The following is a 25901-nucleotide window of genomic DNA, read 5'->3' as shown; positions in this document are numbered from 1 at the left end:
AACAGAGTAAGACTCTGTCTCAAAAAAAAAAAAAAAAAAAAGATTTAAGTCTCCATATATAAGATACATCAGACATATCATACATATATAAGGAGACAATCAAGTAGAATAAAAGTTATACAAAATAATATTAAGTAATATAAATGAAGGAACCAATTTTTTGAATATACTTATTGCAATACTTTATGCAAAAAAGTTAAGGCCTAGAGAAATGTGTTTTACACTTCCAAAATATTTTTTTTGACATTGTTCAGTTCTGCTTTTCTTTTCCCCACACTATTAAGCAATTAAGCACATGACATTTGAGCAGTCCAAAATCTGAGAATTAGGAATATATGTGGAGTTCTATAAATAGTATAAATATGTTGAAATACTTAGATATTCATAATGATAAGAAACTAGGTTTTTATAAAAATAGGGAATACTGTAATATTTTAAATCAAAAGTTATAATCAAGGTATGCTTGTCACTACTCGTTATCTAATCATGGGTAATTTGCTCTTTGGTTTATACTGTGATACTTAGTTTGACATATCTTAGGTGCCAGAGTATTTAGGTCTTTTCATAACCTAATGAATGTTGTATCAAAATACTATAATGGCAAATGTATCCCCACATATGGATAATTAGAAAATATTACCTACAGTTCTTAAATTATATTTTATCTTATTTTATTGCACACCAAATATTATTTTTTGCCAAAATGAAATTATATGGAGATTCTTTAGCTGTCAGCATACTTTGAATTTTAAATTTGTCAATTACCTGAAAAGTTAATAATATAAGCAAAACTATTTTCTTTGGTAATTAATGAAAAGGAGCTCATTATAACTTGGATATTGTGATTTTTTTAACAAGTTACTTACAATTCGGCAGTGTGGCAGTCATTAGTGCTTTTCTTTCTTCTTGCTCTGATTTTCCCATTGGGTCTGATAACCTCAGATGTTCTCAAGTGTCCTTTCATGTCCACCTAAAGCATGAAGACACTTAAATTTTGTGTTAGAAGTAAAACAAAATGAAATAGCACATCCGTAAATCACTGGTACAAACTGCTCTGTGTTTTAAAGTTGCCATCACATCTCATACATGATTTGGGGCTCCTGACTTTGGTAGAAGGAGTGAGCAAATAAAGCACTTCTGTAGTCCTCTCATCCCTAAGGGAAGAGGGACCAACCGTCAATGTATTACATGTAAACTCGCTGTCCTTTCTTTAATAATAATGTCCATATCTTTTACATTTTATTCAAAACAAAGGAGAAGGATATTGCCATACTGGTCTATTGGAATAGTATCACTTATTGACTCCTCTATAAGCACTATAAGAGTGGGTTGTCTAGCACTGTGTGCTAAGAAGGAAAAGCAAGTGGGGCTTCTTTTACTGTTCTAAACTTTTTCCACAATATTTGACATCCCTGTGTTATGTATAGTATTTCATCAACTACAGCAATAAAAATTGCATGCAAAATACTTTTTAGAAAAAAAATCTTAGGTTCGTAATGAGGATAAGTAGAATGTTGTCTGTGCATGTGTGTGTGTATGCACTTTTTACTGGAAGTCTCATATTCAATTTATCAGACGTTGGTGGAGAACATACTATGTGTAAAATTCTGTGCTAATCACTATGGATAATGAAAGATGAGTAAGATATGGACTATGCCCCTAGTAGCTTACAATTTAATGACTCAATGTAATCAAGGAATAATCTACATCAATTCTAAATGTCTTTCCAGAATAATAGTTGCTATTTTGGAGTGTTGATCCTTTTTCTAAATAATTTAGTGTTTTTGTTGATGTTCAAAAAGTTTTACTTTCTTACTTGATCATTTGTGACATTTGTTGTGTGGTTATGCCCCATTGCTGCAGATTTTATTTCTGCACTAGAAAAATAAGACATCTTATACATTCTTTCCATTTGCAAAAATAGGAAAATAGGATGAGAATCTAATATTTTATGGATCATGAATTTAAAAGGAACTATTTGAATAGTTTTCTGTGTAGTCCACATGGAAAATATACATTATAGGAGGAGAATATTCATGAGTATAAGGAAAGGAGGACTAAGGAACCCACAAAAAAATGGAGCAATTATTCAAGATTGAGGCAAATAAGATAAATGAGAAGAATACCATCCAGGAGGAGGTAAGCAAGAATATCAAATGTGTTGACGAAGGAAGAAGAATGAAGATTAAAGAGAAGCTGTTTGATTTGGTGGTTATAAATAATTGATGACAATTGATAGAGTCATTTTAATTAAAAGCATGGAATGAAACCATAGTACAGGCATTTGAGGACAGAATACGTGTTATATAATTAGAGAGACAAAATGAAAGCCACTCTCTTAGGAAACTTAACAGTGAATACAAAGAGAGAAATGAAAGAAGAAAAAAAAATAGGCCAAAGGCAATCGAATCAAGTGAGAGAGTTCTTCCCGGATTCTCTTTACTTTTCCAAGATGGGAGGTCGATGCCTGGTTAAAGACTGCTGGAGATTTCAGGGTGGCAGCTGTGGATGTAGGACCTACTCTTGATCCTGCTGAGAGGTTCCAGAGAAGGTAACAATGATCAGGCTCCTGGAATGAACCAGAAAGCCAACAAGGAGCCCCAAGAAAGAGCAGAGGACTAGGCCTTCTGTATGATACAGAGACTGAACATTATTTGACAGAGGAAAGAGTAGTATTCTGCCTTGAAGAAAAAAAAAAAAAAAAAACAAAGCCCACCATGCCTGGTTGAGTTCCCTTTAAGACCTGGAGAATTCTGGCAAAATATCACGCTTAACTTTTCAAGGTTGATAAAAGTTTTTGAAAGTGTCCAAGGGTAGTTTGGGGTTGGCCTTCAGACCCCTGCTGGTCCAACACTGAATCTCACATCTCCCAATGTCCTCTGGTGGCTTCAGAGGAAAAAGCTTCAAAAAAAGATTTCATTCACATCCTTTTTACTTTAAAAATCAGATCAATCATGATTTTCCCTGGTAGCCTGTTAAATTATTTTAGCATAATTATTAAAATGTAATTCTTAAATATGATGCATAAAGGCTGTGCATGTGTGTCAAGAACTCTGATATTTAATTGTACCAAACTAACATTTAGTTAACAGGATACAATTTATTGAAGCTAAAGTATTCTGTGTCCTGTGAACTTATATTTTCAGTTAGCATTTCCCATTTTTAGTGTTTCGATTTATCTTAGGTCTCATTTAAAAATAGATTAATGGAACGAAGCTGGTTCAACTCAGCATAAAATTATGAAAATTATAATAAATATTAAAACTCAAAATAATGTGAAATTTATATAAAGTAAAAGGACTCCACCGGGACAAGTCAACATGCGAATGAGAGGATTTTCCAGAAGCAGGTGGAAAAGAAGAGCTTAACTATAAATACAATGTGGAATATCTAAAATTGGATTTTGTTAGATCAGAGAGGGTCAACTCACCCCTAGTATCTAACACTTTGGTTTTTTAAAATATTGCCAAACAACCATTGAAAATGTAGCAAGTTTTTTGAACATAGGAGAGAACTCTCTAGTAAATCAAGATGATTTTCCCAGAACAAATATGTGATAATGCTTTCCTGAATGAAATTATTGGATATTGTTTTCCAAAGACATGAAAAGAACAGAGCTACCAAGGTATCATACAGAATTATATTCCATGTATGATCAACAAATTGATACACATGAGAGTATTGCTGAGAAAGAGAAAACCAGCTACCACAGTTATAGCACACTGTGCTCTGGAAGAAATCAGAACTAGGTCTTGGCAAACTTCTTTAGCACAGGGCCCTGCTGGACGCTTCACACTGTCCCATGCCATGGAGAGTGGAGAAGCGGTCACTATCACATGCTAACAGGTATGTTTTACTATAAAAAGATAAAGTCACTGAGGAACAGAATATAAATTGGTATATAGTCGGTGCATCTATCAGAGAGAAAAGCTGCATATTTTCTCTGTTTAACAATAAAAATTAAAGCTACTTAAATGGATATTTCCTTGAGCTGATGATTATTCTATGAGCTCTGTCACAGACCAGAAAATATGCAATGAAGTCAGTGCAGAGAGCACGAGCTCTGTGTGCCGCACAGATGGGCAGTGCTCCACAAACTAAAAGGGCGCCTCTGAAACTGTCCACTTACCGCTGTGTACCTAATATTGGAATCCTTGCGTGTCGATACTCACAGCGTGGCTTACTGCTGCCCCAGGTTTCAATGTGCTGCTTTCACTTTCTCAGAACGTGGCTTGGTGGGTATTTCTTGTCCCTGATTTTCAGAGTCCTCTATTTTTAGAAACTACCACCTATCCTGAGCCTGATTTCCCAAACTTGAACAGGCTCTGAAAATGACCTGAACTTAGAAAATGAGGAAAGGAGGTGAGGCAAATGAATCAAGGGACATGATAGATTTGTCACACGCACACACACACACACACGCACACACACCCATCCCACAAAAGGTCTTCAAACAATCTAAGTATTTCTGATTAGCAAATAGACTTTCTGATAGAGGTTAAATATCTCCCAGTTTGCATAGTAAATTTCTAAGTTATTATTTTCTTACACATGGTAATACCAGATTTCTTCTGAACAGTTCACATTTATATAGAGAGACCCTTTCTGAATGTTAGGATAGCCTCTCAGCATTACAGATCAGTGACACCAAAGGCTATCGTTTTATTCTCTCAACTAAGGTTCAACAGTGGGTGACAGAAAGCACTGTTAAACTTGCCCCCTTATCACCTTACTCTCTTTTCCAAATATTTCCTTTACCCCTACATCCTTTTCACTGTCTATAAACTTTAGGGAGGAGGTCAGGCTGTGCCAGAACGGATTAACCTGCCAACAGGATCAGGTGGAGAAGGGCCACTGAGTTAGACAGAATATGCTAGCCTAGGCTAGACTGTGGAAAAACAAAAAATAATACCAAATTCTTAGTGGCTGTGTATTCATCAGGCCCCAGTCAGAAACACAAGAATTCTAGGAATTTACAAATTAAGCAGGGGTTGATGAAGCCAGCCAGAGTTTAGCAAAAGCCAGAAGTTGATACTAATTCAGGCGCTACAGGGACATAGGTCAGGGGTAGAGTCATCAGAGTACAAAAGCTGGGGCCACCCAGATGTATCCAGATTCTTGGTGGGGACTGTGGCAGGAGCCGGTACCACGGATGGAGGAGTCGCCCAGTGGGAGCTGGAGTCATGAAGACACACCACTTCTGGAGACCTGTAAGAGACAGAAAGATGGTGAAAGGAGTACGCCGGCTTCTGGCTTCCTCACTGCCAGAACTTAATTGTAAGTCAGAGGGCGGCAAGTAGCCTGGGAAATGAGGTTTCCTGAGATAAAAAGCAGAATGGGGAAAGGCGCAGGTAGATATGAGAGCAAATCAGCAGGTGATCGGTACTATCTACTCCTTTGCTGCTCAGCACGTCTCCTACCTGATACCCACACAAGAGTCATTTCACACAAATCCGTATCTGGACGTGGAATCAGCGTCTTGTGCTTTAACAAGCCCTCCAGGTGGTTCTGCTACACAGTAAGATTTGGGAACCACTGGCTTACACCTGTAAGATGTTACAGAGTTCGCCGTCGAATTATAAACGTATGTTTCTGCATTTCATTTATACTCTAGGCATGAGTATAAAAGAAGGTGAAATTGCCCGGAATATTGAAACTGTTTATCTTTTATTTATTTGTTGTTTAACATTTATAGTTGTTAAACATTTATAGTTGATTGACCTAAGTTAAATGTGTGTGTGTAAAGCAACTCAGCTGTAATGATGATTCTGGTCAATGTGAAATTACCTTTGTTTATTATGTTAAGCTAAGTGAGTGTGTCTAAGTTTCCTACACACAAAGCATAATCTGAATATTACAGATTTTTTTTGGTATTTTAAACAAACTTGAAGATATAAGGATTTTCTTAAATTAACGCATGAATATCCTTCCAACAGGAGCTATAAATTGGACTAATACATAATTAATTTACTAATTATTTTTGTTTTATAGACATCTCAACTTTCATACTATGTAGACATCCAAATATACAAGTGAAAAATCCAGTTAGTCATCCAAATATTTTGCTTATTTTAGTTCAACATATGTGTATTCAGAAACATTGATGGCTCAGGAATTCTTCACATATTATCCATATGTTTGGCATTGCACAGACATAAAAGAAATGAGTGAAAGAGACTGGCAATGTAGGAGAATATTATATTATGTTATACTGCAGGACAAGCTTAAGGTTGAAAATGTCTCAGCAGAAACAGATAAAAGTAGGATTCGAAGATTGCTGGCTATCTTCAATTTTTCTCCACCCATTTTTCTCCTAAATCCATCCCAGTAAGTCCTTTGTCCACATAACTTCACTGAAACTGTTATTGTCTAGATTCTACATTGTTAAACCCAAGGCTTAGTTGTTTTGGCCTCATCTTACTTGATCAAGCAGTAGGTTCGACGTGATTACTTATTATTAATATACCTCTTTCATCACTTAGCTTCCAAGCCACCACACTTTTATGGGATTTCTCCCATTCTCTGGCTGCTGCTTTTCACTCTCCATCACTGATTCCTCGTTATCCTTCTCACCTCTAATGTTGCAGTGACCCAGGATTCAGTCCATGGGCGTCTACTCTGCTCCCTTACTGAACACAGCGTCATTGCTTTGAATACCCTCCGTAACTACCAACCTTATCTGTACATCTGCAGCCCACCTCTCATCCCTGAGCTCTTGTATCCTGCTCAACACATCAATCATTGTTCCTGATATGCCCTTAAAAAGTTCCTACAGTCTTTCCCACCTAAGTTTATATCAATTCCAATCTTTCAGTTGCTTTGGAAAAAAGAATAGAATTGCCCTTGACTCTTCTCTTTCTTGCATACCCCATTTCAAGTCCATCTAACTGGCTCCACTTTCAAAATATATGCCACCAATTCTCACCCCTGCATTGTTATCACCCTGTGCAAACCCTTCTTATCTCTCTTTCTGATGATGGCAACAGCCTCCCCGTAGTGTCTTTGTTTCCTCTCTCACCCTTCATTTAGTCTATTCTTCTCACAGCAGCTAAAGTGACCATTTTAAAATGAAAGTCTAATCATGTGTCTTCCCAAACTCTTCCAATAGTGCTCCAATTTTTTTTCAGAATAAAAACTCAGGTTATGGCCTCTAAAGCCCTGCACAGTCTGGCCCCTGCTGAACCTCTGAGCCCTCTGCTACCTCTGTCTCCCTCACTTATCTCATTCTGCCCCACCTTGGCCTCTGCTGCCTCCTGGAGATTTTTTTAATGGCTGTTCCTCTGCCTTAAGTGCTTTTCTCACTTATGGATGACTCACCCACCTCCTCTAAGTCTTTATGCAAATGTCACTTTCTCAGTAAAGATGTTCTTGACCACCCTCTTTAAAATTATGGTCTCCTATCCCCAGGCCCCCTTCTCTGTTTTTTTCCATAGCCTCTATCATCATCTAGCATGCATGACTATGTCATTTACCTCACTTGATAATGCCTCATCACGGGAATGTAAGCTCCAGGAGGACAAGCATCCTTGTCTATTTCTTTTTTTTTTTTTCAGCATATTATGGGGGTACAAATGGTTAGGTTACATATATTGCCTTTGCCCCACCCGAGTCAGAGCTTCAAGCATTTCCATCCCCCAAATGGTGTGTACCACACCCATTAAATGTGAAGATACCCATCCCCTCCACCCCCTCCCACCTGCCCAGCACCCAATGAATGCTATTACTATTTGTGCACTTAAGTGTTGATCAGTTAATACCAACTTGATGGTGAGTCCATGTGGTGCTTGTTTTTCCATTCTTGTGATACTTCACTTAGTAGAATGGGCTCCAGCTCTATCATATGCGAACTACCAAAATCAATTTCTATTCTATAAATATTTGGTAAATGCATGAATGAATGAGATAAATTGGATCATTCAGTTGGATGTTTTAAAGAATCAGAGAACATAGAAAGCTATTGTATCTTGGAGCTAATCTAGCCTAGACTATGACAGAGAATATTATTTCTATTAATAAATATTGAGTGATAAAAGGATTATGTATTCTAATTATTTTGAAACTCACATCATCACATTGAGAATTCTGAGGTCTATAGCATGGTTGGCCAAATTTTTCTGTGAAGGGCCAGGAAGTAAATAATTCAGGCTTTGTGGACCATATGATCTCAATCATAGCCACTCAACTTTGCCACTGTAGTGCAGAATGAACCATAGACAATATGTAAATCAATGGACATGGTTGAATTCTAATAAAACCGTATTTATGAAAACATGGAACTTGGTGGGTTTAGCCTGTAGGCCATAGTTTGCTGACCCAAGTCTATAGTGTTTAAAACTAATTTTGTTTAAAATAGCATTTTTTTCATCATGGGGGCACAAAAATTTATATGAAATACCAACTAGCATTTTGCTAAATAAGTGCCCCTCAGAATGTAGTTTAAGAAATATTGACCTAGTCCAACCCAGTCTTTTGCTATGAGGAACTTGGGGTCTAGGATAGATTTTAAGTTCACATACCCAGTCAGTAGGGGAACGGGTGCTAAATTCCGTATTCTGACTCTCAGTTGAGTGCTCTTTTTACTTTTATGCTGCTGTTCTACCATTGCTGTCTAAGGGCTTCCAAACCAAAGGTTGTAGATGTTTATGTATTAGAATATTTCCAGAACCATGGTTTTATATATATATGTGTGTGCGTGTGTGTGTGTGTGTGTATATATATATATATATTGCATGCTTATAATTCCAAATTTATTTTTAACTCATTGTCAAAGAAATTCTAATGCACTTACCTTTTGAAATTCTGAATGTTCTCTTAGCATTAAAAAGATTGAGAGAATTTTTTTGTCTGCTGTCTTTTGAAGCACTTCAGTTTCTTTTTGAAAGGAAAAGTGAGACAAAACAATACTTAATTTTAATTTTCTCAATGCATGTAAAACCACAGAAATAGACTTTTAGTGTCCATTAAATAGTTGACTAGATCAAAGTATGGAATATGAACAGCACTGCAAGCAATAAAGATAGACACACATACAAACATACAAATGTCTACCTGTCTGGCCAACTAGGCCTTGATCTCTGCAACTTCTGTTACTTGGTAATCTTCACAAATTAGATCCATCAAATCTTTTAGTTAGCCCTATTCTGTTGTAATATAATTAGGTACAACCTTAGATTTGTTGCCCTTCAATCATCTTTACATTTTATTCATTCTTTCCTTTTCATTGGGGCTCTTACCCTTTTAGAATGTCTAAGTTTGCATTGCAGATTTCTCCACTCATTGAACATTGGCTGGCCTCCCAGTATACCAGTCTAGTTAGACAGCACATAATGGCGTGAAATCAAAAGACATGAATTCAATTGAAAGCTCACTTAGGTGAGTCACTTGATGTTTTGAATGCCTGCATTTCATTCTCAGCCAAGGGAGAATAATTAACATGTACATACCTTGTACTTCAAAGTACATTCTACCATTATCTCACCAGAGAAAGGAAGTTAATATTTCCACTGTCAATTTCTGTGACGAAAAGGTGTCACACTGCACTTATGAATGTTAGAATATGATTAAGATAATGATTATAGTATACTTTGAGTTTCTCAAGAGAGTTATATTTCTTCTGTGTACAAACAAGTCAACTTATCAATCTAGTTAAATTTGTTTGTGAAGCTCTTCCTACAGTTTGAACCAACCTTCATCTCTTCTCTATTCAGTAGCCTCTTTTTTTTTTTGAGACAGAATCTCACTCTCTTGCCTGGGGTGAGTGCCGTGGCATCAGCCTAGCTCACAGCAACCTCAAACTCCTGGGCTCAAGCGATCCTCCTGCCTCAGCCTCCCAGGTAGCTGGGACTACAGGCACGTGCCACCATGCCCAGCTAATTTTTTTTTTCTATTTTTAGTGGTTTGGCCAATTTCTTTCTATTTTTTAGTAGAGACGGGGTCTCGCTCTTGCTCAGGCTAGTCTAAAACTCCTGAGCTCAGAACGATCTGCCCTCCTTGGCCTCCCAGAGTGCTAGGATTACAGGCGTGAGCCACCGCGCCCGGCCAGTAGCCTCTTTTTTTCTCCATCTTGTCTGTAATCTTTCAAATCCATATTGACTTTTCTGAATTTTTTCATAAAATCACTGAGTCTCTGATAAGTTTTTTAAAAAAAGCATATTTTTTCTTCCTGGAATACCCCTATAGATGAGCTCCTGAAATCATCACTGTTAGAATAAGTTCCATAATCCCACAGTACAAAGTAAGATGGATGCTAAAAATCTTAAGACTCATGATCCCTTTTGGAAATAAATATCTGAATTTGACCTGAATTGATTCCAGGGTCTCCTATAATTTAGTTTCATCATAGTATCATGTCCAATAAACAGATCGAAAATTAAAGGTGACTACAGATTAGTTCCAATCTTCAATTGAACATCAAAGAAAAGACAACTAACAACTATGATTTCTCTTTTTAAATACTTTTTTCCAACTCTCTAATTCACTCAGTTATGTAGCATAGCACTCTCCCAAGCATTCATTCTTTATTTACCATTCTCCTCCATCCAAAACCACGACTGCAAGGCTCTTGTTTCCAGTTCAACTTTTCTTCCATCTTATTTCTTCATTCTTCCAGTTCTGCATCACAAAACTTCAGATAAAGTAGAACTCTCCTTGAAAGCCAGGTAAGGAGGAGAATTGAAGACTCAAAGATAAAATTATCTGTATCAGGTGGGTGAGAAAAGAACAGTCTGAAAACATTTATAGATTAATAAATTTTGTGGCTAGTAATAAACTGTAAATATATGAGTATCTCAGATTACCAAGCTAAAGACCATTTCAAGTCAAAAAAGGATCCATATAAGTGGAATAAAACTTAGGCTTTATATTCTCATTATTTCTTTCCTTTTCATTTTGGAGCCTTCCAAAGCAGCATTATTTTCATAATCTTCTTCCTCTATTTTGCTTCATTTCTGTCTTTCCTAATACTTCAGGAGTGACTTATTTTATTCTACATAGTAAGAAACATTTAAGATCTCGTTTTTACTTGCCTCAAGGAGCCTGAAGAGATAAGCCAGAGACTGTGACTGTTGGAAAAGGGCCCAGTCTTCTCAACCATCTCCCTTTTTCTCTGTCATTCTTGCAGTTTGGCAGTCAGTTCCCAGCGCATTATCAGAAAGAGGAGGGACATGGAAGAGGTGAGCTCTTCTTTTCTGGAGAAGGTCTTGTTATGTCTCTGCCTTCCAGGGCTGCCATTCACCCTTGGTGCATTTCACGGGGAGTCTGGCTCTTGGATGGGCAAGGAGGTCAAGCACAGAAATCACCCCAAAAGCTGCTTTCCTTCTCTGCCTAAACTTCGAGAAATCTGTTCTTACCCTGGTTTTCAGACTTTTATGTAGAGTATACTCTCAAAGGTTCTTTTCTTACTAGGGCTATTGTTTGGGTAAAATGCAGGGACTTGGAAGTTGGCCTGGGTAAAAAGAAGGATGGCATCCAACTCCTGTTGGTGCCAGGACCCAGGCTGCTTGCGCACAGGCAAAAGTAGCTGTCCACTCGGCTCAGTCTAGCTGATGAGAAGACAGACTGTGTGAACCTCTTCTCACAAGTTTTCTTTCCCACGCAGCTCTGTTGTTTATGCATCAAACTGTCTTGGGCATCTTGAGGAGATGAGAATTTAGATGTTGAAGAGCCACTTAACTACAAATCGTCTTTCAACCTTTGACATGACTTTAAATTGTTTAGAGATTTTGAAATCAAATTATGCATGCTTTCTTTAAAAAAAAACAAAAACGGGAAAAATGAATATAATTCTATTCCTCTCCCTGCACACCACATCCCATGGCCCCCTGATGTCTGAGGAAATTTCAAAGGATTTTAAATACATTGCTTTGAATATATTTTATCAATTGCTTTTAAAGTTTGTTTTTTTTTTCCCCTTTGCTATGGGTGATGTGACCTTGAAATTCACTTAAGAGGAAACACTAAAAGTGTGTAGCTCAAAAATATCAACCTCTGACCAGGTTGGAATTTTGATATTTGATTTGTTGCATTGCCTTCTTCACAAATAGGAAATTGGAAATACAATTTAACTAAAGTAGGTTTCAGTGCAGCTTTGTCTTTTTATATTTTGAATAATTTATATCATCTAAAAGAACATAATTTCCAGTTTTAAGACATCTCATGGCTTTTACCTAATTGCATTTGTTTGCTTGCTAGTAGGATTAACTTTAATTATTTTAGAATTAATTATAGAAGAGACTTGATATTACAGAATACAGTACTAACCAGAGGGAACTTTGAAAACATCATTCTTCGTATGTTAATTTGTTCACACTTAAAACAGGCCCTTCTAAGCTGTTTTTATTGTAGTTGTTCTTTGTATTTATTGCCCTGATATAAAATGAGAATTATTTCATCTCTGCTCACGGATTCTGTGAGTTCTATGTTCAGACAGGGAAAGTGGGGAAGGTTTGTCTCTGCCACATGACATCTGTGACCTCAGATGGAAAGAAGAACAGCTGGGGGTCACTTGACTAGCTGAGAACTGGATGCATCTGGAGGCTTCTGTGCTCACGTTCTGGCACCCGGGCCAGCTTGACTTAGAGGCTGGGCTCAGCTGTGGCTGTTGACTAAAGCACCTAAACAAGACCCTCCATGTGGCTTTGGCTTCTTCCAGCACAGTGGCTGGGTTCTTACAGGGAGCATCTAAAAAGAAGATTACAGAAAGCAAAGTTCCAAGAGGATAACCAGGCAGGAGCTATATGGTTAATTAAGACCTGTTCTCTGAAGCTACACAGCATCACCTGTACCATATTTTATTAGTCAAAACAGTCACGAGCCCACCCTGTGAGGGGACATAGATTCTGCCTCTCAATAGAAGGAGTGTCAAAGAATGTGGGACCATGTTTTAAAATCATCACTTAGACATGATTAATTTGCTGCTCTCCAGAAATACTTATTTGTCCTTTCATCACTCTAACTCAACAGTAAACATTGGCAATATGGCTGGTCAATGTTAAAAATGCATATATCACAATTTATTCACCTTAGAATGCCTTGAGTTGCAAGTGATAAAAACCCTAACTCGAACTGGCTTAAACAATAAAGAAAATTTATTGATTAACATAACTGAAAATTCTGGCTGGGAGGCAGGCTTTAAGAGAGGGTTGGTTCAGTGACTCAGAGTATTATTATAAATATATCTTTCCCTCTGCTGCTCTTAGTATGTTGGCTTTATCCTGCATCCATTCCCCTCTTGACTCAAAAATGGCTGTCATGAGCTCCACATGCTCAACCTAAGGGCTAAAGAGAGCTTCCTGCCCTCTTCATGAGCTTCGCTGGACTGCAGCAGCGTAGGTCACTTGCATACCCTTAAAACAATTGCTGAGGTCGGAGTTCAGTTCCGATTGGCTTAGATCATGCTCATCTCTGAACTCGTCATGATTTCAAGGAGTATGGACTATACCAGTTGACTTCAGAGTGGGAGTGTAATTGATCCCAGGTAAGTTTTATATCTACTCTTCAGTGGGAAATGAGTGGATTAGGTGCTGGGAAGGCAGGTGCAATTTCCATTTCATCTTGGAACACTTTCTGGCGGCATAAAGTCATTTGACCATAAGGGAATGAAGCCACTGCCTTCGTGTCATTGGCATCACAGTTCAATCATCTGAAAAGTCGTGGTCCTTTTCCTGTGTACTGGTCAGCACCCTGCCTTTGATTCAGGTCAATGTCATATTCAGAACTCTTGTTGAAGAAACTCCACTTGATGACACAAGGAGAAAACAGGTCCTAAAAAGGGACTCTCATCTTGGCTATTGTGTTCCCTTGGGAAGTGGTGGGAGAGCCATCACTGAGGTTGTGAATGTTTGTGATGGGTGTATGTCCCTTGTGTGCGAGGAAACTGTGACTTTGGATAAATTCCAACTGTCTCCTGAGAAAGCAATCTTCCCATCTCAGGCTATGCACTTTTTAAAGTGCTGCTAATACCTTCCACTGTTTTTCAGAGTTGACACAGAATTTAATAAGGTAGCTTCTTCTGCCAAGACTTTTATTAATTGTTTTCCACTACAAATCAATGAAGCATGACAAGGTTATTGTCCTCATTTTGCAGTTGAGAAAATAGGGACAGAGGGTTAAGCAACTCGCCCAAGACTGCACATCAAAGCAGGGGTAGAATTGGCATTAAAAATCATTTTCCTGGAATCTTGGCCCAGTGCTTTCTTTAAAAAGAATTATGGAAGTTTCAAGCAAACAGAAAGAACAAATCATGAATAACAGACACTTGGGAACCCATTACTTAGTCTCATAATTTTTGCAAGAAACAAATATTTATAGATAATGTGAAAGCTCCCTTTGTACCCCTCCAGGTTCCCACACCTGACCCTCTCCTTCTGTGAGAAAATCAATACCCTGAATTTGATGTTTTACATGCTCATATACATTTTTACTCTATATGTATATATCCATAAAAATATGGTACAGTTTTACATACTTAAACATATATTATTGTTGTTACCTTATATGAATTCTCCCACAATTTGCATTTTTGTTCAACATAATTTTGTAATATATTCATGCTGACACATATAGCACTTGTTTATTCATTTTACACATTGTATGATATTGCATTGCATGAATATATAACAATTTATCCATTATCTTTATGAACATTTAAAAGGGATTTTGCTGTTTAATATTATAAACAATAATGCGATGAACATTATTGTAACTTTTACCACTGATTACTTTCTTGAACCACATTTGAAAAAAAAGAATACTCTTATGGAGATATGAATACAAATTCAATTGCCCCATCTAAATTTGATGTTAGAGTAATGCTGGAGTAAGTAGCAAAAACAAAACTTACTGGTTATATTTATACTTGAGGAGACACAATCTAAGCCTAAAACCAATACATGTTGTGTGTATACCATGGTTTTCAGTTGATATATCAGGATCTATCCTTACATCTTGACACCTCACCTGTTAACACATCATTACTAATTATTCCCCTTTTCTGAACCAGACCTGAATGTCTGTGGCCTGCAGTGTTGGTTTGACAGGGATGGGCTCTGAATAAAGCAAGAAATAGAAGTAGTGGCCTGAAAATTTAAACATCAAAATGACTTCCTTTTAAGAATCATGCCATGGGAGAAGGTGTGAAATTTTTAGGAGACATCTTTTCTGTCTATTCTAAAGCACCATCTTGATTGGGTGGGAATGGGCAAAGGATGCCCCATGGCTTTATTTACATTTAGCAGCCTTATAGTTTATTTAGAATAGCTTACTAAAAATTTTTTCTAAGTCAACGATGAAACTAAATAATTTTGATAAATCATTAAGCTTCGTTCTGGAGTCCCAGCATTCTAAAGGAGTTGGTCTGTTGTGTTAATAACAGAGCTATTTTTCAGAACCATTAGTTGAGAAGACACCAACACAAATTTGGAAGAAATTACTGAGCAAGAGTTGGGAGAGGAGGTGTTAGGCTTGACTCTTCCTCTGACTATAAACCTTGTGAAACGGTCGCTTAGGCATCTTGGACATGGAGTTGTTCAAAATCAGTGCTTTGCAATTTTTTAGGCTGATCCTCAGGATTGTTAAATAAATTTGGTGTGTTGAGACCAGAAATTTTTTAAGGAATATGAAATAGAACAAAAAACATTTAGTGCATAATGTATACACTAACGATAAATATTATTTTATAAAATTTTTGTTTCAGAGGGAGGTGTGAGTGTGTGAGTACTGTAGGATGTTGTGTACTTTTTTCTTTTCTTAAATTAAGGTATATTTGACAATTAAAGATTGTATATATTTAAGGTATACAATTTGATGATTTAATATACATATATTATGAAATGATCACCATAATCAAACTAATTAATATATCCACCAACTCAGATAGTTATCGCTTTCTTTGTGTGTACTTGTGGTGAGAACACTTATGATCTACCCTCTTAGAAAATTTCAGATGTACAATAAAGTATTGTTAATTATAGTCACATTGTTGTACATTACCTCTCCAAATCTGTTCATCCTGCATTAAACTTTTTATTCTGTATTGCTTTTAGAACGTTTGAAAGCCATTTGTACAAGCTAACATTAGGAAGAAGCTCAGGGATCTTACAGATATGGTCAACTCCATTTAAAACTCACCAGTTTTTCCCATTTTGCCCTGATTGCCCACCATAGCAGATCAGACCCTTCGTGAATCCTGCCCCGGGACTATCCACTCCCAGGATGTTGTGAGCTGCACATTCCCTGTTTCAGTAGTACGCCTCCTGTCTCCATGCTGCTGCTGTTTTCTCCTTAGTCTCAAATGCTCAGTAGCCACAAAGCATTAACTTTGCTAGATGCCCTTCCACACCCGCCTAGTCTTACAGAATTGTCCATTCCTTCCCTTGAACCCGTGTCTTTACTGGATTGTGTCATAGTCCACAGTACAGTTTTTTGCACTTAATAGTTTCAATATCTATCCCACCCTACTAGACTGTGGAAATTTTGAAATTGGGTCTTTATATGATATCATAATAATTTAGGTTCTTTCTTTTTCTCATACATGCATTCTGTTCTCCATTGCTCTTAAAATAACTTTATTGTTTAAAAGCAATACATGCTCATTCTAAGTGATATAAAAAGGTATTTGAAAAATTACACCAAATCCTACATCCTAAAGATGACCACTGTTAATATCTAAACCAATATCTTGCTCTGCCTCTATACCTATACAGAGAGAGGTCAACATATACACAGGTGTACACACACACATACACGTGCTCACACAAAATGTTATATGAATACATTCATTAACAAGACCAATTTTTCCTTTCAACAATGTCAAGGACACTTTCTGTGTCAGTGATATACCTGCACATAATTTTAATGGCTGCTTATAATTCTAATTTATGGATTACCCTGGGTTTGTTTGGGTTGCCATTTATCAACATTAAAAGCAGTGATGGTGGACTTGACTTCTTATTCTTTGTATGCCATGACTATAAATTAAAGAGCACCATTATTGTCCTCACCTTCTTTGATTAGCCACAGAGTCCTGAGCTGGTTTTAAAACTCCCTTTATGGCATTCTGCATTCAGCCTTCTTCTCTTTACCTGTGGACTGTGTCATGTTAAAATTCCTGTACGTTAAAGAGTCTTCTACCCAGAAATGTGATAGTTTTATCAAACTTTCTCTTCCTTGTGTGAATCATCTGTAGTTACAAAGTAAGGATTTCGCTTTTGACAGCTTTCCCTTTTAGGAACTGAGACAGTGGAGTTAGGCATACATTTTATATGGATATTTTGAATCTCACCTCCCTAACATAGGGTATATATCTGAATTGCACCCAACCTTCCTCTAGTCTGTGGTCATAAAATCCAAGATGATGTATGATTATTTTCAATGGAAGTTTCCACTTTACCAACAACTTCTGCTCTTTGATAGATAGAGTGCATTGGGATATTTCCTTTCTTTTCTGGAGCTAACATCAAGAACTACTCAGATACATTATTTTGCTAAGATGAAACATCTGGTACAAATTTGGAAAGCATAAAGCCTCATTACTACTAAAGCTCATTTGTGTCAGTTTTTTGTGATCCGAGTCAGGAATATGTCATCTATTTCTTCAGTGTACTGGGTATATACTTAAGAATAGTCTGTGGTTCTTATTTATTTTCTCCTCTTTTTAAATGACTTCTCCTCTTTTTAAACCTTAGTTTAAAGCTTCAGTTTGAGCCTAAGTAAAAGCTCTCAGGAATTCATCATCATTTTGTGGATTTACATTAGAATGTATTTTCATACTATATAGCACTAACTCAACCACTCAGGACACCGTTTTGTTTCTGTCACTATATTCTAACCTTTAATCCCATCTCACGAAGTCTCAGGAACATTTGTGTCATAATATGCGTTGCCTCGGGTTTAATATAAAATGTACGCTATTTATTACCCATGCTTTAGATGTTAGTATGTAGATACTTGAGCAACCAGTGCTCCCAACCCATTTATCTCATTGCCTCATATTGTTCCTCTTTCCATGTCTTACCTGTGCTCCTCAGTGGTTCTCAACCAGGGTAGATTTTTTCATCAGGGGACATTTGGCAATGTCTGAAGTCATTTTTTATTGTCACAGTGGGAAAGATGCTACTGACATGTAAACGGTAGAGGTCAGGATTGCTGCTAAACGTCCTGTAATGCACAGTGTAGCTCTCCCACCCCTCCCCCCCAACAAAATGTTAAATGATTCAAAACGTCAGTAATGCTGAGGTTGAAGAAACTTGCTGTATGAAAACTGACTTCATGTTTTTTTTATTCAAACTTTCATATTTCTCCCTTCGCCCCCAAGATGTTCCATTTAATATATTCCCTTGATTCAGACTAGCTACTCAGTGAAAAAAAAACGGAAGGTTCGGCTGGGCGCGGTGGCTCACGCCTGTAATCCTAGCTCTCTGGGAGGCCGAGGCTGGCGGATTGTTTGAGCTCAGGAGTTCGAAACCAGCCTGAGCAAGAGCGAGACCTCGTCTCTACTAAAAATAGAAAGAAATTGGCCAAACAACTAAAAATAGAAAAAATTAGCCGGACATGGTGGCGCATGCCTGTAGTCCCAGCTACTCGGGAGGCTGAGGCAGGAGGATTGCTTGAGCCCAGGAGTTTGAGGTTGCTGTGAGCTAGGCTGACGCCACGGCACTCTAGCCCAGGCAACACAGTGAGACTCTGTCTCAAAAAAAAAAAAAAAAAAATGGAGGGTTCTATCTCGTGACATCTATGTCTTATGCTTTGGTTAATGTGAGGAAGCAGCCATCATCTTCATCAAAAATGTTTCCCTTGCTGGTAAAATAGTACTGTATGACCAATTGACATCGCCACCATTATATAGAATAGGGAATGGGGGGAATTTAAGCATATTTCCAAGTAAAGAATAAAATTAGAGGGATTAACGAGTATGGTTATCCTCAGATATTCTATGCTCCAAATGACAGTTGTTGTTATAAAAGTTGCATTTGCAAATACATTGAAGAAAACTCCATGGGCAGTTTAATGCTAACATTATTTCATTTTTTTTCTCCTTCCTTTTCCTTTTTTGTTCCCTTCAGACATTTCACATTTTCAAGAACAAAATGATTTAAAAGGATTACTAGAAAATCTCCATCAAAATATCCAAGCCAAAAAAAGAAAGAATGTGGAAATTATGTGGCTGGCTGCAACGGTGAGCACTCTCATGTCAAATCTTACTTCCTGCCGCATCGTGACCAGCAGGCATCATCAGCTCTCCGCCCTGCAGGGTCCAACCTCTGCATTTCGGGTTACCAAGTGTCATCCTCCATTACCCAGGGGATTAGGCATTTTCACTCTTGTTGGTAGCTCTGTCAATAGACCAGAACATAAGATGGAAGGAGGTGCAGTCAATAAGAAAAGGTCTCACTCATTGGCTATTCTCCTAAACCCTGGATGTGTTTGGCACTCTGAGGTTAAAATGAAGTGTCTGTGATTTTCTCGATATTTCAGGTTGCAATGTCAGTTGCCAATATCAACCAGGATTTTTAACTGCTGTTCTAGAGACATATGGCTTCAACAGTATGTGGTTATCAGATCTCTTACAGCTTCAGTAAGGCTCCTGGACATATTGTTCAGCTAATGAGCTTATAAATGTGTTTGTTAATTTAGATATTGGCATTGAATTTATTACTGATGAATTTTTCTTGGGGTAATGGGCCGTATTTTGTAGAGTTCTTTCTCATTTGACAGCACCCTCAGGGTGGAAGATCTTCCTGCTTTCCCACCCTGAGTTTCTACAAGAGTTAGGGAGGGAGAAATGCCTGTATTTTTTTTTAGCTCTTTCTGGCAACCATTGAAGCATAGCTCATATGATTTGTATAAATTTTGTTACACATTCAGACCCAATGATCTTTTTATTAGGAAAGCATCCTTTCATCAGGAAGAAAACACTGCTGGTCTTTATGATAAACACCATGTTTATAGTTTGCTCAGTGTTACTCTTATAATTTGGAGTTCAGGTTAACCAAGCTTCTAGCATACTCTATTTGTTCTCTACCAGTAGCATTTAAAACAAAACCTTTCCCTTACTGCCAGTGCTTCAATTATAATCCAGTATTACTTACTCTCTTTTGGGAAAAAGGAATAGATAATTTACCATGAGACTATATAAAATAATTTACCATGAGCAAGGCGGTAGAAAGCTGCTTTAGTTTCCCTTCATGCCTTCTTGAAGCCCCAGGGAAGAATATCAAAGGTAACAATATGAAATGTTGCTTTCAGAAGCTCATTTACACTGGTCCCGTTTAGCACCATACTGCATTACATAAAGATTGTTTTTAAAAGTTCTTTCCCATTCTGTCTTCTCTTTGTCTCTCCAAAGACTACTATGGTTGTTAATTCTAAAAAAAAATTTCACGGTAGTAAGTCATAAATTATGTTTTATATTTTACTGATAAGATAATAGCATAAAGGTAGTTTGATCATTTACCAAGGCATCTGACAATTTAGAAATATATAAATATGTGATTATATACATATTATGAAGTTATGTAAATAGACAAATTAAGGATACACATGTGCAAACACACATGCACATTTTCTCTTTGTATATTCAATTTTCTATTTGCATATATAAAATAGTTTTCCTGCAACTCTCATACACTTCTAAAATATTTTTTCCAAAATGTATATACTGACTAAATATGGCTTACTCACAACTTACCATTGAATGGATGATTAGTAGAGTTTCTGTAGGCTGATACTTCAGTTTCAATATCCTGTTTTTAAACCAAAGACCTTAACAATACCCTTAAAGTGAAGAAACTTAGAAACACTTTTTGACATTTTCCAAAAATCTTTTATTTATGTTTCTATTTCATTTTTCTCTCTTCTTTACATCTATGTAATGAAATACTGCTTTTGTTAATGTTTTACATTCTAAATGAAAAATATAAAGTTACTTGATTTTGTCTTTGTTGTATGTAAATAGTACAAATAAGAATTTAAAGAGGCCAAATACCAATCAGGTGTATAAAATCAAACCCATATAGTTCAAGTGGTAATTCAGAAATCAAGACCCAGCCTGTCTACTCTGATGAAATTGGCCCACCTCCACTTGACTTTAAACTTAGAATACTAAATCATCTAACTAGGATAGGTGTGTATAATATTAACAATAAATTTTGAAGAATATTAATTCCCTTGAAAAATTATACCCATAAGTAGACATTCCGGTCTGTTTTGTTACTATGAATGCAGTCAAGCTTTTTTTAAAAATGACATATTGTTTATTTGAAAGGTTAGAATTTTCTAGATGTAAAATGATTATATGGTGAAATCATGCCCTCACATTTCTCTAGTCACTTATGTTGGAAATAGAAAGTGCCAAAGTTCTAAATTAATAAAGGAATGTATAAATCCTGGTTTAAGTATCAGAATCACAATTAAATCATGGTAAAAGTCCTTAATAAACTGCATTATTATACTTCCTCCTCAAATTGGGCAACTTTTAAGGCCTCCTTAGTGACAGACAATAAAGCAGGCCTTTGTTATATCACATCAGATTCATTTTAAATGTACCTTGATTAGCATTGTGCTGCTGAGGTTGATTATTGGTATCTCACATCAGAACCCTGCAGTGGATAGAAGAGAAAGGAATGAAGTGATTCACCTAGTAGCCATAAGGCAGTGAGATGAGAGAGTATTGCTGCTCAGTGGTTCTTCTCTGAATTAAATCAGAATAACAAAAAGAAAAAATTAGAGAGAGAAACAGAACGTAACAGAAGTTTAAAGACTTGGTCCTTGAACTTAAGCAGATCTGTATTTGCATCCTGGTTCTGTTCTGTTATGTGACAATTACTTAACCTACTAAAACCTCAGTTTCCTCACCTATAGAATGAGAATAATCATACCTTCCTCTAGGGCTCCTGTGAAGTTTATTAAAAGAGAAAATCTATGAAATGTCTTAGCCTTGTACCTGGTACACAGTAGATGTGCAGTAAACAGTGGCCATTTTTAGTTTTGCCATTCTTCGTGTTGGTGAGCGGTGCCCTTATCTGTCGTGAGGCGGCACCATGTGGACATTTACAATCTCATAATACAAAACCAAGACTAGCAAAGGTTTTGTAAATGTAAAATGGGAATATCCACTATTTAGGATTCAAAGCAAGTGTCTGATCCAGTGAATATAGGATTTTTCCCCCTTTACAATTAAGTTGTTATTCCTAAACTACTGTTATCATCATCATCCATTGCAGACCAGGCGCCCACTTTGGTAGCACTACTCCTGCTGGATATTTCACACCTCTCATGACTTCAACAGTCCCGGGCCTCATGTATAAGGAACTAAGTAAAATAGATCTATTGCACTGGCTTTAGAAATGAAAAGGTAATGTTCTTACATTGATGGGACAGATCGAAACAACTGACTATGATTAACATAAACCAAGTCATATTTGGTGTATTTAGCTTAGAAGTGTTTGGAGGAGGCCAACACTTTATAGTGATCTACAAATGAACAATAACCGTTTCAACACGTGTGTTACAGATTTGTCGCAAACTCAACGGTATTCGTTTCACCTGTTGCAAAAGTGCCAAAGACAGGACTTCGATGTCGGTGACGCTTGAGCAGTGCTCAATCTTGAGAGATGAGCACCAGTTGCACAAGGACTTCTTTATCCGAGCATTGGATTGCATGAGAAGGTATTTATTCCATTATTCCATATGTCTTTACATTTTTTTCTTTTAAGGTCATTTTGAGTTTTTTTTTGTTTTGTTTTTTCAAAAATATCTATTTTACTGGAAGACTAAATATTTAGGAACTTTGCTGTATTTCCGCGGCTTATAGCTCATGAGGCGAGGGATAAAATACTTTTATCTCTACCTGTGCAGTAATTTTATTTCTGTCTGTATTCTTCCACTCATTTTTAGGCAATAAAAGAAAATGCCCATGCACACATTTGATGATATGCATGATTATATATGATATTTCATTATCTCATTAGCTCAAATTTAAGGGCCCTGAACATATAGCACCTGAAGGGCAAATTTTCTTGACATATAAGTAGTTACAAGTATGCACAAAATAAATCCAAGTCATTTTCCAAACACAGCCTTTTCAGATTCAATTAACAGTTGTTCTTCCCCACGGCCTGGGAACGGTCTCTGGGTCAGTAACCTCTTTCCTAAAATCATTTTCGTATCACTCAGCATAAAGATGGAATGACACGGATACTTTAAAATAGAGAATTAACATTGTTACTCTGCCGACATTTAAAATGCTATGCCTGAAGTTATGTTTCTTGATTCATTTCCACAGTAATTAAATCTAAAGTCTAAGCCATAATGGGAAGGAAAAACTGCCTTATTCAAAATGTCTATCAGCAAGGACACACGTTAATTAAAAAGTTAAGCAAAATCATCTCTTTGCTATAAAGACTGGCTCAGAAGCACACCAGGCAATGTGGGACAGGTTCCAGGTGTCCAGAAATGAATGTCATGTGATGCACTAGAGAGGGCATCTTCTTACTGGCATGCCATTAGCTTGCACTTTTAATGGCTGCAGTCTTTCAGTGGAGACGTCGACGTTTGCCTGCGCTTGTTCCATGCCTGTATGTTTTCTCACTAATGAGAGGTTTCTGAAGTCCTCTATTTTATCCCATTTCATGTCTCTTGGCATTTTCATTGTTCAGTGGAGTTCTATCATAATTTTTTGATAAGTTTATGAGGATGTCTTGGAGGCCTGACATGAACATCTCAGCCATATAAAACACATTCAATTGATATAAAAAACTTCTTTCAAAAATAATCTCTCAGCGCTAACAAAGTAAATGCAGAATCTGAGTATAAAATCTTCTAATGTGCAGAAAAAGAATTCAAATGTCAATATGGATACAAATACAAATGTGTTTGGTGAGGAAAGCAAGAGTGCATGGTATTATAGGCTAGGTGCACCATGGGACTAAAACAATTTATCTAACTAATATTCTGGAAGGTGAGATTGGTGCCTGTTTATTTAAGGTAGAGAGAGGAGACCACCATTAAATTAGAAAGATAATCCTCCAGACAGGTAAATAAGGGACATATCTGTCCTACATATGTTAAACTATAAAATGACATATTTCGGTATTGCATAAGGTTATGTGGAATTGATGTTATATATGCAACACATTTGCTTATGACAACATTTACGTCTTGTTTTTGAGTTGTTAAAATAAGGCATTAGAAATTTAATCTAAAAACACTAAAAGTCTTAACTTCCATATCCTGGCTACTCTGTTGATTGCTGTGCATGTAAGAAAATAAGATGTATGCTTTTTGTAATGACTGCTTTCATTTCCCTCCTTGGGTATTCTGTCTTATAACACAAGCTCATAGGTTTATAAACTCAGGCAACATAGCAGAGTAGGTAGGAGCATGGGGCTTGGGAGTAAGAAGAGTTTGAATCCAGGCCATGTGCTACACAATGCACACAAGCAAGTTAATCTCTGACTGCCTCTTAGTTCTTTAAGCAAGTTAGACAACCCCTTGGGACCTCAATTTCCTCATCTGTAAAACAGACATAATAATAGTAGCCACTTTTTATGAGTGTCATGAGGATTAAATGAATTGATATGTATAAAGTGATAAGAACAATGTTTGGCACATGATAATCACTATATAACATTTATTAAGTAAATAAAAAATAAATATCGAGGGTCATGATGTTAACATTCTGATCTTCCAGATACAATAAAATTTAGCTATTTATGATCCTTACGGTTTTTTTTGATTTCAAAATACTATGAGGGTACAAACGTTGAGGTTACATAAATTACCTTTGCACCGCCCAAGTCAGAGCTACAAGCATGGCCATCCCTAGACATTGCCTACTGCACCCATTAGGTGTGAATTTACCCATCCCTTTCTCTCTGCTCCCTGATCTTATAGTTTTATGTTTGTAAATACATTATGACATAAGTTGGACTCTAATACTGCATATTAAAATAAAGTGTGCTGGCAAGTATTATAAATAAGGTTTCAAATATAATTTTTCACCCATTTAAGAAAATAAGCTCTTTAAATAGTGCTTTAAAAATGTGCTTGTGTTTACAAATGCCATACTAGTTATGAAAGCATTGAATTCATTAAAGCAAGCTTGAATTGGCTTTTTTATAAACACTTTTTGATGTTAATATGTATCATTTGTATGTCCTTACAAATAATCGTAAAATTTAAGAATCAAGACATCACCTTAGAAATTTTACCTTATAAATAATCAAACTGAGCTCTATAGGGTGTTTTGTGAGAGCCTACTCAGGTAGGAAATACTAGAGCCAGCACTAGAACGTAGGTCTCCCAGTTATATTTTAACGGCATTTTTTGTGCCAAATAAAATACTGTCAAAATTATTTCTATTTGCTTCAAACCTATTAGTTAAAATATTAAAATAAATCATATAAAAATATATACTTTTAGAAGTTCAAGACTGTTCGCAAAACCAGAGTGGTCTGCCCAAATCCTGGCACCTTGAAGAGTCCACTGTAGCTCTAGAATACAAACTCTTTAATTTCAACCTTATCTATCATATTAACCGTTATAACCAGGCTGTGAAGCACAGTGTCTGGTCCAGGGTTAAATAAATATAAATAGTGGTTGAATAAATGAATAAAAATCTACATAGGAATTCATTCTGTTGCCTTCTGCTTTTCAGAACCATGTAGCAACTTCATTTTTTAAAATTATATTTGAAGTTATGTCCTGAGACAGTGATTTGTAGCCCACGCACCAGTGTATGTTAGTGGTCAGTCAGGGATGGTCAGAGGGTGTGCTCAAATAATTCAGTTTGGTAAGGTTTCCAGGCTCTGCTGATGTGTGTGTTTGTGGGTTGGGGTGCACATTCAAAGTTCAGGTCCCATTTGTTTATTTTTGTTGTTGCTGTGATTGGTCTGGGGGATGGGCAC

At 36.7% G+C, this 25901-nt stretch overlaps 1 protein-coding gene across 1 annotated transcript in view; it reads left to right on the top strand.

Annotated features, from left to right (window-relative positions):
* The window catches only part of INPP4B (inositol polyphosphate-4-phosphatase, type II, 105kDa), a 480180-nt gene that overhangs the window by 387016 nt on the left and 67263 nt on the right, over positions 1-25901 (top strand). Inside the window, exons 20-21 of the mRNA XM_012642728.1 lie at positions 19059-19171; positions 22508-22662. Of these exons, the coding sequence (XP_012498182.1) occupies positions 19059-19171; positions 22508-22662 (268 nt within the window). The remainder of the gene's footprint in view (positions 1-19058; positions 19172-22507; positions 22663-25901) is intronic.

This window comes from Propithecus coquereli, unplaced genomic scaffold, assembly GCF_000956105.1.
Source record: "Propithecus coquereli isolate 6110/MARCELLA unplaced genomic scaffold, Pcoq_1.0 Scaffold185, whole genome shotgun sequence".
Taxonomy (NCBI): domain Eukaryota; kingdom Metazoa; phylum Chordata; class Mammalia; order Primates; family Indriidae; genus Propithecus; species Propithecus coquereli.
The sequence above is the reverse complement of the archived record's forward strand: the minus strand, read 5'-3'. Positions and strand labels throughout refer to the sequence as shown.